The sequence below is a fragment of the Scophthalmus maximus genome, chromosome 13 (genome assembly GCF_022379125.1).
Source record: "Scophthalmus maximus strain ysfricsl-2021 chromosome 13, ASM2237912v1, whole genome shotgun sequence".
Lineage (NCBI taxonomy): Eukaryota > Metazoa > Chordata > Actinopteri > Pleuronectiformes > Scophthalmidae > Scophthalmus > Scophthalmus maximus.
In genome coordinates, this window is record NC_061527.1 from 14,894,656 (window position 1) to 14,909,635 (window position 14,980).

Sequence of the window (14,980 nt, forward strand, 5' to 3'; positions counted from 1 at the left end):
GCTTTGCAGTTGTTGTGAGAATAACTATCAATTAAAAAAGTAAGACCATAACTTTTGTGATAAAAAACAGCTTAAATCTGTGACACATTAAATGTTGTGTAACAGAAGCATAAGCGGAGAAGAGCATTCAAATAAAATCAGCACATACAAAAAGCAACATCTACCTCAGGTTAACATTACCTGCTGTATTATGTGTAATATAGTTACCAAGGTAAAGTTGTATTAGCAAAAAACCTGAGGGTTGGATATTGCTTATAAACATAGGTGTAGTGCACCAGAATGACACGGCACCACTTTTTTTCTCTCAGTGAGGTAATAGAATATTTGCAATTTGCATGATGTTTAAAAAAAGTAAAGATGAAAAGGCAGAAAAAATCCTATCATTCATCATTCACTCTTCTGACGGTTTCTTGTGATGTTTTTGTGAAAAAATCTCACAACGCCAGCTAATTAAACTCAGACAGCTTGTGCAGCTTCCACAATGCCCGCTGGAAATTAAAGTTTGCTGAGCTACGTTTTCAGCCCATCAGATGAGCTTGACCTCTGCCTGAACTGCAACTCTTCCTCAGAATGGATGTTTCCAATACGGCTTCATTTGTCCGGCACAATTAGGTGGATTAAATCATTCAAAACCAAAACTACTTGTGTTCATTTGCCAATGATGCTTAATGTGAAGCTAATTACAACCCAGAAAACCCAGGGTATCATCAAATATTACTTTGTTAATGTTTGACTGACTGCCATGTAATATTCTCAACATGACACTATTAATTATGTGCGTGTCACATTTGATCGGCCCATTATAGTTGAGCAATGTATACATAACTTTAGCCCCAACTTCACAGTGTGTGTGTATGCACAGATTTGAATGTTTCAGAGGTGCGCTCTGGTACGCAAACAAATACCACTACACCGCTACTAACAAATTAATTTTTTTCATTTCTTTAACTGACACAGGTCATAAGAATAACTACTGCAACGTTTGACAGTGTTATCTCCATGTCATTAGTGTTGACACCTTTTCTAAAGGGGAGATATGCTCAAACAATATCCAACAGTTGATTTCATTATGTAATGTCGATGTACTATCTGGAGAATGTGATATTTGACAGATATTGATATTATTTTCGCAATTATTACATCATCAGATATAACAAGAATTAGAATTAGGAAAAGCTGGAGTCTGAGGAACAAAGAACGTGTGTGTGTGTGTGTGTGTGTGTGTGTGTGTGTGTGTGTGTGTGTGTGTGTGCGTGTGTGTGTTATCCGTTTATCTCCTGCCTGCATGTCTGTGTGCTCCTATATACATTTTGTCTGTCTGCCAGATAGCCTGTCTGTCGGCCTCGATTTTCTCTCACACTCGTGTCTGTCCGCCTTTCTGGTTCTTTCTCTTTCCGTCGTTCCATCTGTGTGTCTATCTAGCTTACGGCCCTGATCCCGCCTGCTCTCCCAGGTTTATGAAATGCGAGCAGCTTAGCAGATGGTGCATATCGTATTCTGGTCGGCTCTGTGTGGGTTTTGTACCACAGACGAAGGCTTACGATACATGTGAGCCTTTAGTCGCACAGATACAACGACACAGAGGGAGCTCAGTCTGTTAGCGCACGAGAGGAAACTTAAAGAGAGTGGAAGAGGAGACAGACTGAGCAAAATAGTGGGTCTAAAGGATGAAAAATACAGGGAAGGCTGTGAAGAAAACGAAAAATACAAATCCAGGAGAGGTATGAGAGAGCAAGATAAATTGTGTACGTGAGAAAAATGTACTTTACACTTTTACTTGTTTAGTCAAACTGTGTTCGCGTTCGTGTTACAGATAGATTATTTACCTCCAAAAAGCAATCATTTATATATATTTATGTATGTTTGGAAGACATACACTGTGCTTTTAGCATTACTTTTCATTATATAAATGACTAACGTTAATCTTAGCGTAAATAAAATGAGAGAAATAAATGAATTAACTGAAGTGATGATAAGAGCAAGTAATCTCAAGAGAAGGACTGAGGAAAACAGTGAGAACAATAGCTTAGTGGAGACAGAGACAGTTTTTACTCCTAAATGACAGAAACAATAAACAACATCAATCCAGCTGATCGACAGCACAGAGACAATATTCAGAATCTGAATGACTCAGTCAGTCTAACAAGTCCCAGTGCAGCTCAAGTAAAGGTCTGATCCGACTCACCATGATGTAGTGCCTCTGCATCTCAGTCTTCTCACTGGCCAGCTTCTCACACTCCAGCTTCAGGCTATACAAGGACAGACACCACACACACGCACACACACATATGGACTAAATGTTGTATTTGCATCCATTTGAAATTAATTACAATTCCCACAAAGCTTATATATTGCAGAGGTCAAACACAGTTTAAGGATATGTGTGGTAACCAAAACTGTTATTTCTAGACTGTCAGGCTACACATTACTGCTGACAGTGACGCTGAAAAATATCATCTTCTTGGTAGCAACAGCCAGCAGGGTGTGTCTCTTTCTCTACTGCGGTTCATCACACCTACAGTACACGCATGTGGGAGGGGGTCTGGCTGTGGAGGTCCTGTGTGTGTGTAGAGCTTTGCTGTTGAGCTTAGTTGGTTTCTGACAAGAACTGGGTTTCAGGTCAGTTTGAGCCTTTTTGTTGGGCTGTTCTTTAGTCTCTGTTGAGGTTCAGGTTTGGTTATTTTCAAATGCATTACATATGTCAATAATAGATTAAATAAGACAAAAGCTTTTCAAATGCAAGCTTCTAAGAATCCTTAGGTTGTTCAGGGAAGGCTACGCTGTATGTGTATCGTTAACATGTATTTGCTCTGGGCTGTTTATACTGTCAGGTGTGTCTGAGTTTAGCTCACACTTTATCAGAAAAGGTCAAGCAAAGTCGATGATTTATCATTATGAAAAGCTAAGGTGTTGTGGTGGTAGTTGGCTGTGATTCGCTTGGTTGTGCTTGACACTAATCCCACAATGATGAACACGAAAAACATATTTAATGTTGTTTGCAATGCGTCTATATGTGTAACAGTGAGATCCACCAGTCCAACAGTAGAGTAGTGCTGCTGCATCACAGCAGGCAGTGCAGCACGCCCACTGAGGTGTGAGCCAGAGGCTGAATGCTTTAACCTACAATGGTGTACCACTCTCAGCCAAGGTCACCGCTGGTCAGCCATATGATAGCATGACCATTAGTGATCTCCGGCTGTGGAAATTTTAAAAAAAGACCTGCATTGCATTATATTCGGTTTGATGCAAACTGTAATTTTCACAACTTCAGTTGCACTGTTTCAAAGTGTACTGGCAAGGGCAACTAGCAGAAATAATGGAGTTTTAAGATTACACAAAACATTTGTTTAATTTTATTAATATCGCAGGAGAAACTGGAACTCTCTGTACTTAAAAAAACTAAAACAATGCTGAATGGAAAGGGGGCATTTAAAATAAACTGTTTGAGTGAACATAGGATGATCCTATATTGATTTCCCTAATTATATTATTAGTATAAATGTATACCTGAAGATGATGTATAGACTTAGTTGAGTGGATGTGTGTAACACTCTGAGACAGAATTATGTATGAAGGGCTGCAACACACTATCAGTCTTCAATATTTTGCACGCCCAGTGTAGTAATAAAGATTAAAGGACACCAATAACATGCTGTCATATTATATTTATTTGTCCATATATTTGAGAATTTAACACCCATTTCGAGTGAACTGAATTACAATGTGTTGTTTCTATAATTGTTTCATTGAGAATGGAGAATACACTGTATTAAAAGTGTGGAAGGGAATGATTCTTCATAAGATTTATACCCGGTTCATTCTTGTAGGTAGTTTATCTACTGTACGTGTACAGTTACAAACACACTCTGTAAACTTCAGAATATGTGTATGTGTATGTACAATGTGCAAAGTAATATTTTGTGTTTACCTGTGATACTGAGCTTGGAGGAACTGGAATTCCTCCTTGATACGGTCCAGAGTTTCCAGGACAGTGAACTTGAAAGACTGGCCAGGCTGCAAGGGGACCTGGAAAAAAAGAAGGGACAGAGAGAAAGAAGGCATGAAGAACGGATGCTGGGGTGCACATGTGTGAAAGTGCCTGTTCAGGAAAAGATCGTATGCGTTGTGTCTATATTGAAAAACTTCGAAGGGCTTTTGAAGGTTAAAACGTTAAAAAGGGGGTTAGGGTAGGTTTAGGATGCATTATGTCAAGGAGTGTCCTTTAGAATACAAAGAGAGTGTGTGTGTGTGCGTGTGTGTGTGTGTGCGTGTGTCAGAGAGCAAGGTAAGGGAAGAAAAAAGCCAAGATGAAAGTGAGAGGGGAGGTCACTTCTCCTTCCCACACACCATAAAGCCTTGTCCTCTCTCTCTCTCTGTTCTCCTCCTCCTCTAATGACTCTACCTCCTCCCCTCCACTGCCCCCATCCTTGCTTCCTCTCTTCCACATTAGCATCCTCTCCACTCTGCCAGGTTGCTAATGTATTCCAGCCTACAAAGAGCTGAGAAGGGAGGAAACGTCAAATGAATAACTTATAGGGAATCACGGCATCGTCTCTCACCTGCTAAAAGCTAAAGAAGGCCCAACAAAACAAGCACCTCCCGGGGGCCCCCCCCCCACCCCTCCTCCTCCATAATTTTCGTGAAGTTTGAGAAACAAGGGCACTCTGGATGGTTTTTGATGCTGTAGTTGTTTGTGTCTGGGAACGGGGCTGGAATTGTGAAAAGGTGGATGTTTTTTGGGAGATTCTCAGAGGAGATTTTTCAAAAGAAGATACCATCTTTTTTCCTTCCTCTACCTCATTTGTAGGGAGTCCCACTGTTATCCTGGGGAGGATGCAGACTGCCACCTGTCTGTGCCACTTCTTTACAACCACATCTCATCACCTGTAAGTGAGAAGTCTCACGAGGAGCGAACAGAGGTTCGCACTATGCCGCCTATAGGCCAGATCCCACGACTCTCTGCGCAAGTTCCCTGGCAGCGAGTAGCTAACACAGAGACAAGGACGACTCATTGACTCCCACCTCTATGGTGATGGGGCATCCAATGAGAGACAAAATCCCTGCAGTGGTGGGCAAGTGATTCCTCAGCTATGCCGCCCCTATCCTCATCTTTTTTTTCCCTTCCATGTTAAAAAGTGATACAGAAACCTAGAAAGCTAATTCTTATAATTAACTGATTTAATATTGCATGATTGGGTAGTATATGTTTTAGTTGGAAAGCGGATGGATTTTTTTTACCACTGTTGTCAGAAAAATGAAATATGGGGGGGAGGGTTATTCTACTACAAAATGCAGCTATGAATCCATCCACCCACCCTCTTTTGTTGATCTATTCACCCATCCAAACCGAGTGGCATGGTGCAGTCACTGAAGTGCAGCTGGGTGGTTATCGCCACGTAGCTACGGCTAAAAGGCCGGCAGTTTCAGTGGTGGGGCTTCATTAGTCTAGACAAGCACAATTCAATTAGATTTCAATTAGTCCGATGGTGGAGGTCAGACACGCGGTGGGTGCCCCAGTAATTAATCCGGAGCCAAGTTGAGCTGAGCTAAACTGAGCTGAGGCAGGCATAGCAGGGACATCTAGTTGGCTGGATGGGCACAACACACTGTGTGTGTGTGTGTGCGTGTGTGCGTGTGTGTGTGTGTGTGGGAGGGAGTGGTGAAGGGGGAGGGTGGTGTGGGAGGGGGGGGGGGGGGGTGGTCTGCCAACAGATCCTCACTGACCTTGATTCACACCACACACTCAGTGGGGGAGGGAAGGAGGTGGATGAAAGAGGGGTGACGGATAGATAGCGATCTGGCACACGCAGACACACACACATAACCATGAGTACATTGAAAAGCACACAAACAATCGCACAGTACTGAACATGCAGATTCACACTTTTAAGAGAAACCCACGGAACACACGGAACACACTATAACAGGGTGGGAGGGAGAGTATGGATGGATGGAGGGATGGATTGACGAGAAAAAAAAGACAGAAGAGCGATATATACTCATCTGACAGACAGAGGAATGGATGGTCTAAGCGATGGAGGGAGTGATAAACTAGTCTGACAATATTACAGAGGAATGAAAGAGCGAGCAAAGAGACGGATGATGAAAGAGCAGCGTTGCCGCTGACTGAGGGAGATAGCCAACCATTCATCCGCCTGACATCGAGGGGATGGGAGGAAGACGAAGAGAGAGAGAGAGCGGATCATGCTGTCTGTGCTTTAGTCAACACAGCCGAGCTGCTCCGCCCTGTGCACTGTCCATCAGTCTGTGGCAATCCACCATCTGCTACCGCGAACACACAGACAACATACTCATGCGAATGCACACAGACAAAGTGGTGCTGGCAGGTTACATCAGCGGCACTAAGTCATATGACAAAGCCCATAGTCACAGATCAGGATTATACAAGAGATTTGCGAGTGATAACCGTTGGTCACAACATGGCGTCCTCTGAATTGTGCCGTTGAGAAACCATTTTAATTTATTTCTTTAATTTGTGAGACCAAAACTCAATAATTGATTTATTTTGGCTGGAACGTTGCACCTTTTCTGTTTTGGTTCCCTGCACGTGCTGAGCTCTGTCTGTCAACATTAAGAGACCAGTATGGAAAGCTTGTGTCAAACTAGTTCAACCTTATTAGTGGTAATGGGAGACTTGGTGTCTCGATCAAGGACACTTCAGCAGGCAAGAGTAAAACTCGAGATACATGTGCATCCTTCCGCAATGTTTACAAAGATGCTGCCATCAACAAGTCATGTCGTATGTACACCAGAACACAAACATTTGTTGTGTGTGTGTGTGTGTGTGTTTGGTTTCTTCTGTATTGTGACAGATGGCAGCCCAGACTGTTAGGGGTCCAATAGCACATCATGAAGGGCCAAAAACAGCCGACCGCCTCCTGTGTGTGTGTGTGTGTGTGTGTGTGTGTGTGTGTGTGTGTGTCAGTATAGGGGATCCTGAAACCAAAAACTGATCCGGTTAATCTGGGAGGTGGAGATTACACACACACACACACACACACACACACACACACACACACACACACACACACACACACACACACACACACACACACACACACACACACACACACACACACACACACACACACACACACACACACACACACACACACACACACACACACACACACGTCGGACAGCAGTCAATCACAATTTGGAGGAGCTGGCACAGGCAAGCAGAGAATTAGGAAGGATTATCCATGGGGGGAGGGAGGGAGGTGAAGGGAGGAGTGGCGGGTGAAGCCTATTTTACTGTATCGCATAACAGAATGGAGGTGTGGGACCCAAAGGCCAAAACCCTCAACTTCCTGTCAGTGTCTATCAGTCTGTAGGCTGACCAGCCTGTCAATCTGTCTGTGGTGAGCTTGCATGTAAGACCTGATCACCTGTAAGCATCAGTGATAAAACAACAACTCGATTTCTGCCATAATTATGGACAAAATCAGTGGCGTGGAGAATTTATTGTATAGAGATTAGCTGAAATCATGTATAAGCATCACGTTGAAAAGGGACCCTGTTTGGTTCTCATTGTTCCTTTTTCTACTTTCTGTCTGAATACTAGGTCGGTCTGCTTCTGTCTGTCTGACTGTGTGTCAGTCTGTCTCTCCGTCGCATGGGATCTTCTTCTGTTCAAGCAGCTGTTTGTTTTTCCACCACTGGCAGCGGCTGCATGAGAGAGACAGCACCTGTGAAGCAGATGCAGGTCTGGGAGTGATTGGGAATGAAATGATTTTATCTGTCTGCTTGTCTTCGCCATCTATCCGTTTAGCCGCTGGCACATTTTCTACCAACACATGAGCATTCACACGGTATACGCAAGCATGCCCACGCACGGATGCATTCATTCAAACAAAAACACCCACAAACAAAACAGTTGCTCTTGCTTCTCCGTGTCAACCCCTTGCTTCTTTTTCCCTCTACTTTCATTCTTTACTTCTCCTTCTTACCACCCTTTATTCTCCCTTTTTTTCAGCATGTGTCTGAGGCAGGCAGAGACACTCAGATCGCACATGAAATAGTAATTGGCTGGTGAAATATTTAGGACAGAGTCTTATGAATAGATGAGAGACACCAAGTGAGGCAGAGAAGTGTCAGTGCCCCTTGTGTAGGCTTATATATGTGTGTGTGCGTCAGGGTGTCACAGCTATAGACAACTTTTTAATATTACTTGAAATTAAATTCAAGACTTAACTTTAATTTGGAAATACACAGCAAAAGTGCAAATATACGTGTTACAAATATGCTCATCAACCACTTATCTTTAAAACATACATTTCCCCATGTCCATAAACTAGCTAGCGGGCTTGCAAAATATTTATTAGCCTAACATCGACTAAACCAAAAGCAGGCGAACGCCATGCATGTCGGAACTAGTAATTCTTCTTCTTTGTTCAGACAGAGTAGAGATATTGTGACATTTGGTGGTGACATGCCTAAAAAATTTAGACTGGATTTAAAAATGTAGTCTGGATTTAAGACAATTTAATACTTTCAAGGTATTTCATTTGTGAAGTGTTATTGAAGGCATTTTAAGACATTTTAAGGGCCCGTGATCAGCCTGTGTGTGTGTGTGTGTGTGTGTGTGTGTGTGTGTGTGTGTGTGTGTGTAGCCAGTCAGTCAATCAGTTTGACAGTCATTTAACAAGCCAACAGTCAGTCAGTGAGTCAGATGGTCAGACCACTACTGAACCAGTCAGTAAGCAGTCAGTCAATCAGAGATCTATCCAGTTAACGCTGCAGCCCACCAGTCAGCCACTAAGCCAGTGGTGGATTACAAATCAGGGAAAAGATTGGCAGCCAAAAGAGTCTCTGGACTCCATCCAAGCCTCACTGAGATCATTTCTTTTAAGACAAAGAAAAAAACACAGAACACCGGATTTGGGGATAGAATTTTCTTTTCTTTTTTTTTTAATCAGAGAGCAGACGACTTAATCTGGGTGGCTGCTGATGTCTGAGTCAAAGTTGTTGGCTGCCCGTACGACTTTTTGCCTGTTCAATGGGTCGTGTCACCGCAGCTGTATTGTTGTTACTTGACTTTTTGCCATTTCTGAAATGCAGAATGAAATTAAATGTAAACAAGACAAGGACAAAGGGAAAGAAGGGGAGAATGTCATCTGCTGGAGGTGACAGCAACCCGCCGTGCTATTTACCGTACATGGCTTTCATTATGGCCACAAATGTTGGGGAAAAACAAACTGCCTGAGGAAGACGGATGCCAAAAAAACAAGACAGGTCCACTTTGTGCAAAAGCAAATAGCACACAGTTACAAGTCAGAAAAAATAAATAGAAATTTTAACTCACAAATTCCATCCCCTGAACATTCAATACACAAACACACCAAAATCCAACTTTAAGACACACACAATCTCACTGTGGGCTATGCACTCATTAATCCAACATATGAATTCTGTGGCCACATATTGGGCATTAGTTTGTTTACTTGGCCGTAAAAATAAAGTGTTACCCTACTCATGGCCAAAGGAGAAGGAAGTTGTCCTCGTGCGTGCATACACACACACACACAACCACACACACACAGATGATTTTCCATCTGTATCTTAAACTGTGCCACACACAAGCACCCTTGATTCTTTGGCATTTCTCCCTTTGCCTCAACACACAATCCTCCTAATAAAAATTCAACAGCTGTTTTATGGTCAAAACATAGACAGTGTAATAATAATGATCAGATTTGATCAGGTATCCACTGCAATGAATATTACCTATTCTGTAAGTTCATCGACCCTTTTTGATTTTTGAAAGTTAAAATAGTATTTTCAGCTATTCAGTCGGATATTTGTGCTTTGTGCAATATTGGGGAAGAAGACGTCACCACCCCACTGTCGCTGGCAGATTTATCAAAACACCTACTGGTCAAAGATAGGAAGTGCAATAAGTGCCAATGGAGGCTCATTGAGGTAGGAATGAGTCTTGCCCTTCTGCTCTCTTGAGTTAGTCCGCGGCGCGCACGTGTAGACTTACTAAACTACTACTTTTAACTACTTTTAAACATTAATCATCTAAATTGCGCATCTCAAAGACTGGCGTGCCAAGTTCCTATATAGGTGAGGTGAGGGTGTATCTGTGAGATGACAGACAGTAGAAGGCCTCTTTTATTTACTTTTGTATACTGTAGGCTCATGCACTTGATATGTTTCAGCTCCCCAAAACAAGTCATATTCATTTTATTTTTTGTGTTGTTCAGCCGTGTTTACCCACACTGGTTATATAGCCTATTATCTTTGAACTGTGTTAAGTACTTAGTCCAACTCTCTCTTATTCTCTTTTGTGTTAGATTTCTTCCTCATTTATTTTATGATTGTTGAATAAACAACTTCATTCTCAAGACTACAATCACCACAACTCCTAGTTGGGCGAATATTTGAATAGAGTGGAACAGAAACCTGCATGTAAACGAAGCTTGTTTGAGAGACTGTTTGCACTTACACTGATATGTGTATATGTATATGTGTCTCCATCTCTCATACTAGGGTGTGGCAGCCAATCAAGGAGTTGCACATTCACAGCAACAGTTGAGGTCGGACTGGGACATTATTTATTGTTACACACAGACACACCATTTCCCCTTCTTCCTCCAGATCCAAACACACACTTTAGCGGCTGCACACACACACACATACTTGCACACAGACACACACACACACAAACACACACACAAACAGACAAAAACAGGAACGCAAGGACAGATAAAGACACATACATGGTGCACACGCACACCACTGGCACTTAACAGCTAATGCACTCTAAAAAGAAAATTGTGAAAACACCTCAAATACAACCATATGTACATGCATGTGCACACACATATTTATACATTTCTAACTCAATACACTAGGCAATAAGAAAACATATACACTCACAAAGCATTAAGGAACAAGTTCTGATAACGCTTGTCACAAAAATCCAGTGGAACCAATTACAGCCCGACTCGCCTGGTAAATCAGCCCTCGGTTTTAACCCTTTCGCAACAGCGAGCGAGGAGAACAAAGTCTGACTTCTTCTCTGATAAAAATAAAACAACACTGCTGGAGCCTTGGATGTACAATTCATCTATGCTGCAGACACTGTCCTCATCACGTCCAAAGGGACAAAGAGGAGTAAAAAAGGAAGCAGCATTCGAGGCAGCTCTCAGGACGTCGACCATGATGTTTGACTGAAACATCAATCCTACTGAGTGAGTATAGCTATACTACAGAGTAAAGCGTGTTTACAGGGGAGTCACCAGAGTAATGTGATGTGTACTCGTGAATTTACACACATGTACCACCAAACAATTTGTGAGACACTATTATTTTCCAATATTTTACATGATCTTACATTTTTAAGCACAAACAATACATGTTTACATTGAATTTCCTTCAAAGTGGCCCCTAGTTTCAGATCAAACACTGACGTCTGATAGCCTTAGTGGCTGTGTAACAACTTTTTTGTTTTGGAAAATGGTCATTAATAATGTAGAAGTGTATGACACTGGTAGTGTAATGGCTAAAGCATGCATATTCAAACCGCATGAATTTAAACCCAGTAATACAGCCAAAATTTTAACCAAGCTCAGTGACAAACACCAAGACTATGTCCCCTGTTGAAATATGCGTAGTTAAAGTACTTGAAAAGGTCAAATGAAAAAGGGGCGAGAGGAGGTGTACAATTCTGTTGCATGGAATGCATATTTTATGGGAAACCGGGATCTGAAATTACAAACACATACTTGCACGTGTACATGTGTACTGTGTGTACATTGACATGCACTCGCACAAACACACACGCATAATCACACAACTGTTCTTTGCACCCTCACACTTCTCAACATGCAGATCACATTTCATAGCAACACCCAAAATAAAGTTCCACCGGCAGCGGAGGGGCTGCAGAAGAAGGAGAGAGAGAGAGAGAGAGAGGGAGAGAGAGAGAAGGAAAAAAAAGACAGAGGGAGAAAGAGTGAGGCTATCGATTGGCTGGAGTCATCTCAATCTGGAATTGAACTTTATCACAAACAGAGCATCGCAGCAGGAAGCTCTCTGATACGCCTCTAAAGGAGAGAACAGAGGAATGTTCACACTATTCTTCTTCCTTTGCATCTCTCATTCATTTTCATTTCTCTTTCCACCCCTAGCCAAGCCTTTTTTGAGAATTCTCTCCCTCTTTTTCTGTCTCTCTCTCGTCTCTTACATTTTTCACTTCTCTCTTGTTTCTCTCAGCGCCTCTCTTCCAGCGGCTGGCTTATTAGCATTCTCTCTGTACATATAATTGATTCCTCATGCCTTCCTCTTGTGAAAATGTCATTCATAATTCTGTGTGATAGCTTGCTGGCTGACTGTGAGGCAAAGTGGCCACAGACTCATTTGTAGGCGATACAAAGAAACTGACAACAAGATGTGATTATATCAAGCGGACAGGGGCCCATGTGAAAGGCACAGCCTGAGTCAGACTGAGCCTAAGCTGTCATTCATCCTGTTCTTTAACCTTCACTTTATCCCAGCAGGTAAATTAACGGCAAAGTCTCAATGCTGACGAAGGGTGACGACGCAGGGGATGTGAGTTTAAGTAGGAATTAAATGGGGAAATAACTGTGCACTCATGACCTTCTTTAGTGGTTATGGAAAGGATTTAAGTGGAACTTAAATATCAATTAAATGGTCAGTGTGTGTGTGTGTGTGTGTGTGTGTGTGTGTGTGTGTGTGTGTGTGTGTGTGTGCGCGCACGCTATTCGCTTAGCAACAGAAATCAGCAAATGAACAGTTGACAGTCGCACAAACTCTTCATCACACCTGCGCACACACATTAATACAGCCAGATCTTTACTCTCACACACGTTTCCATAAACACAAACAGCCCTCCACACACACTGTGCATACACACACACGGCGACGACCAAACACCAATGGACACATACACACACACAAACACAAATGTAACCTGTTATATACCACCTACACAGCTAACACTCAACAAGATTTCAAAGGTACTAGGTTGAGGCTGACAGAGAGGGAGGTGGTGTGTGTGTGTGTGTGTGTGTGTGTGTGTGTGTGTGTGTGTGATTCTGCGCGCGGGTGCGTGTGAGTGTGCGCTTGTGTGTACATAACAGGGAATCTCTTGGCCCAAACAGCACCCCTCCCCTCACATCTCACTCCTCATGTTACAGTACAGTCCATATCTCAAAAACAGAGAGGGAAAACAGGGACAGGCTGAAAAAGACAGAAAGACCAGGACATGGAAACACAGGAAGCAGAGATGCCGAGATTAATAAGGAGAGACCCAGACGACATATGAAGAGGAAAGATGAAGATGAAGAGGACAAGTAGTAGAAAAAAGGCAAATCTGTGACATAAAAAGCCACAGAGACGGTCGTGGAGAGAGATGGGGAGACAGGGAAGGAAAAAAGAGTAAGGCAGACGGGAGAAGGAGACATAAGGAGGTACTTACCGGATGCCTGCCCTGAGGGTACATGATCCCAGGAGAGGAGAGGCTGCCAGTCCGTTTGATGGCCAGGTTAGTCCCCTGGCCCTCCACTCCTCTGCCCTCCACTGGTTACAGTCTCTCACACACACTCACTATCAGTAAGTCCAGTTCCTGCTCCTTCGCTGGACTGAGCACAGCCGTCTTCACTCTTCCAGAGTCGTTCTCCTTATTTAAGATGAATTCCTGATGACACACAGCTCAAGAGCGCTCAATCCGTTGGTTCGTTTATCCAACAATGTCATGATTAAACGGAGCACCAGACTTCACCTCCTCTTCCTCCTCCTCCTCCTGCTGCTGCTGCTGCTGCTTCTTCTTCCTCTTCTTTTCCCAGTGAAACCAAAGTCTCAGTTTTTCCTCCAATCTCCTCCTCCTCCTCCTCCTCGTCTTCCTCTCGGTGTCTCTCTCTCTTTTCTCACCCTGTGATCAGTCAAGGTCCGCGCTAAGTGACATGACACAGATTTTCATCCAGGCAGTCTCTCCTCTGTTCCTCTCCTCCTCCTACGCTTCTCCCCCCGTGCCCCCTTCACCCGGCTGTCCAATGGCAAAACATACAAACATAAACACACACTCTGCTCCGTCCAGAGAGTCGTCCTCTCTGCTTTTTCCTCCTCTTCACCCCCTATGATACGCTGGAGCCCTTCACGTTGACTACTGCCGCAGAAATGAAGGAGCGGGAGAGCAAGAAGAAGAAAGAGGGAGGGGAGAGGGGACAGAGGGAGAGAGAGAAAGAGAGAGAGAGGGCTTTGTTTTTAATCTAAATGTGGAAGAAAAAAAACGCGAGAGGAAGGCAGGAAAGAACAGCAGGTCAGTGGAGGATCCAGCGGGCTTTTCAGCAGCAAGCCCTAGACTGTAATATATTGTGCCTGTTGGCTTCAACACAAACATGACAGGCTGCTAAAGCTCCTCTTAAGGTGGAACGGAGTAGATAGAGACACCCAGTCACAGGGAGGGGGGGGGGGATGGATCCCTTTTCAATTGTGGTCAGACAGAGAAAGCAATCAGTCATGCACAAAGACTCACGCTCAAACTGATATGAATCGGGATTCACACACACACACACACACACACACACACACACACACACACACACACACACACACACACACACACACACACACACACACACACACACACACACACACACACACACACACACACACACACACACACACACACACACACACACACACACACACACACTCATGTGTGTGGTTGCTGGAGACTTGTGCTAACTCTATTACTATGTTCCCCCGATTGGTGACACAGCTTTTGTCCCCAGCTGGACAAGCCATCCTCAGCTCACTGGTCTGCAGTATGAAACACACACACACACACACACACACACACACACACACAGAGACACACACACACACACAGAGTGAGAGAGAGACACACACACACACACACACACACACACACACACACACACACACACACACACACACACACACACACACACACACACACACACACACA

The 14,980-nt window shown here is 43.4% G+C and overlaps 1 protein-coding gene across 1 annotated transcript in view; it reads right to left on the reverse strand.

The window, feature by feature from the left end:
* Positions 1-14,356, reverse strand: part of tle2b (TLE family member 2, transcriptional corepressor b) — a 74,397-nt gene extending 60,041 nt beyond the window's left edge. The window contains exons 1-3 of the mRNA XM_035647513.2: positions 13,469-14,356; positions 3,929-4,026; positions 2,186-2,249 (exon numbers count right to left, since the gene is read on the reverse strand). Of these exons, the coding sequence (XP_035503406.1) occupies positions 2,186-2,249; positions 3,929-4,026; positions 13,469-13,492 (186 nt within the window). The 5' untranslated portion in view covers positions 13,493-14,356. The remainder of the gene's footprint in view (positions 1-2,185; positions 2,250-3,928; positions 4,027-13,468) is intronic.
* Positions 14,357-14,980: the final 624 nt, after the last annotated feature.